Source organism: Clupea harengus, chromosome 21 (genome assembly GCF_900700415.2).
Source record: "Clupea harengus chromosome 21, Ch_v2.0.2, whole genome shotgun sequence".
Taxonomy (NCBI): Eukaryota; Metazoa; Chordata; class Actinopteri; order Clupeiformes; family Clupeidae; genus Clupea; species Clupea harengus.
The window spans coordinates 10,509,598-10,514,597 of NC_045172.1; the positions used below are offsets into that span (position 1 = coordinate 10,509,598).

The 5,000-nt window shown below is 47.0% G+C and overlaps 1 protein-coding gene across 5 annotated transcripts in view; it reads right to left on the reverse strand.

Annotated features, from left to right (window-relative positions):
* Positions 1-5,000, reverse strand: part of slc4a10a (solute carrier family 4 member 10a) — a 48,702-nt gene that overhangs the window by 8,297 nt on the left and 35,405 nt on the right. For all 5 annotated transcript variants that reach the window (XM_031558409.1, XM_031558407.2, XM_012840491.3 and 2 more), the window contains 5 exons: positions 4,747-4,847; positions 3,699-3,873; positions 2,416-2,549; positions 1,303-1,548; positions 1,056-1,161 (listed from right to left, as the gene is read on the reverse strand). In XM_031558409.1, coding sequence (XP_031414269.1) covers positions 1,056-1,161; positions 1,303-1,548; positions 2,416-2,549; positions 3,699-3,873; positions 4,747-4,847 — 762 coding nt within the window. The remainder of the gene's footprint in view (positions 1-1,055; positions 1,162-1,302; positions 1,549-2,415; positions 2,550-3,698; positions 3,874-4,746; positions 4,848-5,000) is intronic.

The following is a 5,000-nucleotide window of genomic DNA, read 5'->3' on the forward strand; positions in this document are numbered from 1 at the left end:
CACACATCCACACACACACACACACACACACACACACACACACACATACACACACACACATCCACACACACACACACACACACACACACACACACACACACATACACACACACACACAAACACATTTTCAGGCCATACAGTATCCTCAAAGTTCAGTACATTGGCTTTAGGAGAACAAAACTGTGATATTCCCTCTCAATGGTTGACAAACTATATGACATAGTAGAATAGTAGCATGTTTTCCCTCTGAATGACTGTCCTTTTGCTACGCTTGCATTCAATCAGGAACATGACACCCAGTAAGAAGGGGTCCACAGTGTCAGGACTGCAGTCAAAAAAAAGGCCACACGATTAATGAACTGAACTGATCTGAAGCTAGATTGGATTTGTGTTCGGATTTGTTTGCTAAGCCTCCGAGCAGCGAGAGACACGCTCATATACACGCATGCCCTCACTCACACTCAAGGGGGAAACCTTGATGACGACGAGAGGCTGCCTCCAGAAATGTGCAGAGTCATGTCAGTTCACACAACACACACACACACGCGAATACACACACATATCCACACGCAAACACACACACACACGTAGGGGTACTGTCTGCAGGGTTGATTCGAAACAAATAAATCCGGCAAAATCCAGTCCCTAATCTCCATCTGTGGAGGAAACGTCACTCGGCCGGGAAAAGGATGCTACAGAATTCCTCCGTTTTCGGAGTCGACGGAGGTCAAATAAATGTTTTGTTTTTGTGTACTTTAGGTTTATGCCTTCAAGCTAACTACCCCCCCCCCCCCCCCCCCCCCCCCGCCCCCATACACTTGGGCACACGGTGTCTCACTTCCGTTGGTGGCCAAAGCACGACTCAGTCCTGCAGGTATTCTACAGCCAGATGGTGCCTTGTACAGCCTGCCAGCCTTAGTGACTTGTGATTGGGTAGTACAGGCAAGGAAAGAAATACGGCCATTTGTCTGAAATCAGTTTGATTACCACAGAAGAAGGTAATTGTCAGACTTACACATAAGCAATAACACACACACACACACACACACACATACCTGAACATCCAGACTCCCCCAGTCAACCTGCGTGCTGCTGATGTTGTTCGTCTCCCAGTGTTGCAGTGTGTCATTACTGGGTGCCGTAGGCATCACGCACACACACCTGTAGCAATACACAAAAAGTACTAAGTGACTACTGCGTGTGTGTGTATTTGTTGTGTGTGTGTGTGTGTGTGTGTGTGTATGTACATGTTTGTTTACCGCTATGTACGTATATGTGTGTTTGTTGTCAGTGTGTACTCACGAGTACTGTGTAAGATTGTTTAGGTCGTTGTTCATGTTGATGGGGTAGTGATCTCCCAGGTGTATGAGCTTCTCCAGCGCCTCGTAGATGAAGATGATGCAGATGAGCGAGGCGAAGGCCTCCTCTGTGAAGCGCGTGATGTAGCACACAAGCGAGCTGGCGTCCGTGGCAACCAGCAGTAGGCAGAAGAAGGCGGTCCACAGCCCGATGCACACGCGCAGAGAGAGGTAGGACAAGCCATAGTCCCTGCACAGGCATAACCACATACCCATTCACATGCACACACACACACACACACACACACACACACACACACACACACACACACACACACACACACGCGCGCGCGCGCGTACAGATACAGACACAGCCATTCAGGTACGCGTATATACGCACACACGCATTCAGACAGACGTGTACACATACATACAGACACACATGCACACAAGTACGGGTATACATATAGACACATTCACAACAAAAATATCCAAACACAGACACACACACACAAAAACAAGATGAGTATTTCTACTGACACGCTTCGAAAACATAAATTCCATTTCCATGCAGTAAACTCAGTCTGATAGAATAGGTTGTTATGCATTGTGTGGTTATTATCAATTTATGAGAATTCAATGAAAATGTGAAAACATTAAAAACATTCTTCCTTCTCCTTAACCTCAATAGACCTATTTGATACGCACTTAGTTAATAAACAGGCTAAGTAAAATAAACTGCCTGAACACCGGCGGCAACAGAATACCAAACAGGCCCGTCCAAACTCATGATACAATACCACCCACTCCACAGCAATAACTGCTGGTATGTGCTCCTCTTCAGAGAACTATTGCTTTTAATGGGAAGAGCCTGTTTGCCCGGAGCCTAACAAGAGAGTTACTGGACAGGGGGGACGGGGCTGTGCTGGCTGTATTGATGTGGGCATTGCTTCACAGCGCGTCCATAAATCCATCAATAGCATCCTGTTTCACTAACACCATCACTGCATCCCGTATGTACCCGACCTATTAATCAATCCATTCGTCTCTGTCTTTGCATTTACTAAGAGCTCACTGCTCACCCATACACAGACATGTGCCAAAACAAACCACATACTTGCAGAACTTGTAGAGGATCTTCTCAAACACGAGCACAGGCCCCGTGCTGCCCAGGATGGTGAGGGGTTGCCCGGCAAACAGGGAGTAGGCAATGCCAGTCATGGAGGCGCCAAACAGGGACTCTATGGCACTCTGGGAAGACAGAAAAAGAACTCCTGAGTGTTTTTATGAATTTGCTACGCTTGTGTCTGTCTCTCTCTCTCTCTCTCTCTGTGTGTGTGTCTGTGTGTTTATGTGTGTGTCTGGGAGTCTGGGTGTGTATGTGTGTATCTGTCTTTTCAGACCAATTTAGTCAATGCCAGCTCCTTGTCTATTGAGCTGTTCAACTGTACAAGCCCTCTGTTGGTCCGGGAAGGCCGTGGGCTACCGCCAGTCTCCTTCAATTCACTCTTCACCTCTTTACACCAGACAGTAAAGACATTCACAGGAGAAATGCTCACACAACCTACGGCTAGGCTCTTGGCTAAGCCAATGTTGAGTAGACAGGAGGCAAAGCACTAGCTAGGTACTACTACTCTCTGTTTCAATTCCCTGTTGATCTTGAGCCCCATTAGAGATCCAATGAAGTGTAGGCTGTTGTATCGAATCACAGAGTACATCCTCTCCCCCTGTCTTCTGTACTTCCACAGAGAATCTCTACATGAGCAGACGGCTCACGCTGTGATCCCTGTAGCCCTCCTCCTCTGTCTCTGCCACCACAGCCATCCAGCTGGAGTCACTGTTGCCGTAATGGCTGCACAAGCTGCCTCTGCCTTCCTGCCCAAACACTGCCAACTGTGATTGTATGAATGCCCAGACAAGCCAGAGGCACTCAGGGATTTCTACCAATGCACCATGTATTCATATGTTGTTATATATATATATATATATATATATATATATTCATATGTATATGTTTGTATATGTATATGTTGGCTCATTATCCTAGTGTTGCTTTGTGTGTGCCCATAAATGTGTATGTCTCAGCTCCTGTATGTGTGTGCATATGTGCATGTGTCTCTGGCAATGTAAGGATTTGTGTGTTTCACAATTCTCTATCTACATGTGCATGTGTGTGTGTGTGTGTGTGTGTGTGTGTGTGTGTGTGTGTGTGTGTCTGTGTTTGATGATTTTTATGTATGACCATCTCTGTCTCTGTCAGTCTTCGGCTGCATGTGCGTGTGCATTTGTGTGAGTGTGTGTATGTGTATGCATGTGTACGTGTGTACGTGTGTGTGTGTGTGTGTGTACGTGTGTGTGTGTGTACGTGTGTGTGTATGTGTATGTGTGTGTTCGTCTTACTATGCGTCCCTCGGTGGCTTCCCCCAGCAGGCCTCCGAAGGTGATGACGGGGGACATACAGGCGCAGTAGAGGAAGAGGAAGGAGGCCAAACACTGCAGGCTCAATGCGTCCGTGTAGTCAGACAGGTAATGGGGGGCCTTACGCTTCAAGTCCAGGAAGAGGCCGCCAAAGATCCTGACAACACACACAGGACAACATGAAGGAAAACAAGAGAATGAGAACACACACAGGAGAACATGTAGGAGAACAAGAGAATGAGAACACACACAGGAGAACATGTAGGAGAACAAGAGAATGAGAACACACACAGGAGAACATGTAGGAGAACAAGAGAATGAGAACACACGTGAAAATATACGCAGGTGGAAGAGAGAGAGGACAGAAACAGGAAGAGATCTCAATACACACAAACTCACACACATAAACACACACTCGCACACACACATGTTCTGTATGCTCATCTGCCACAACATCATCAGCATCAGAAGACTACATGCACAAGGACATAGCGAGTCAAATCCAGAACAGCCGTCCAACAGCAGATATATTTTTAAAGCATTTCAGTGATCACTTTAAGACAAATGACCGGGGGGGGGGTAATTTCCACATGCACTTGTTAGAGAAACAGTAGGATTGTGGGAGGAAATGTGAAAGAAAGTGAGCTAAAGAAAGGCCCTCTGTTGGGAGCGTCTGTTGCTTTTCATTATGAAATGCTCTGAAAGAGGTTGAGCAGTGGGAGGAGGAGGAGGAGGAGGAGGAGAGGGAGGCTCTCACACAGACACCAGATTTACAGAGGAACGACATGAGAAAAGAGCAGGATATTGAAGGACTAAAGGACAGACAAAGGTGTCAGGGGCCATCGTCTCCTAAACTGTATAAATAACCATCCCTACACAGGTTTTACGATAGCACGGCTGTATCTCTGACTTCTGCATACATGTGGAGAATGTGTTAAACGCACTGTGCAGTGAGGACATCAATGCACAGACATACAAACATACATACACAGACACACACACACACACAGCCACACACATCTAAACACACCTCCCTGTGCGCTGTAGTTCAGGGCCTCCATGGCCCCCGGGTTCCTCTCCTTCTCCCAGGTCTGTGACGCCATTGGGTAACGGGGGCAACTTCCTCTTCTCCTGCACGATGAAAGTACACACACAGAGACACACAGACACACAGACACACACACACAGACACACAGACACACACACACACACACACACACACACACACCCACACACACACACACACAACAAAACAATGACAATATAGTGAGTAGTGGTGGTAAG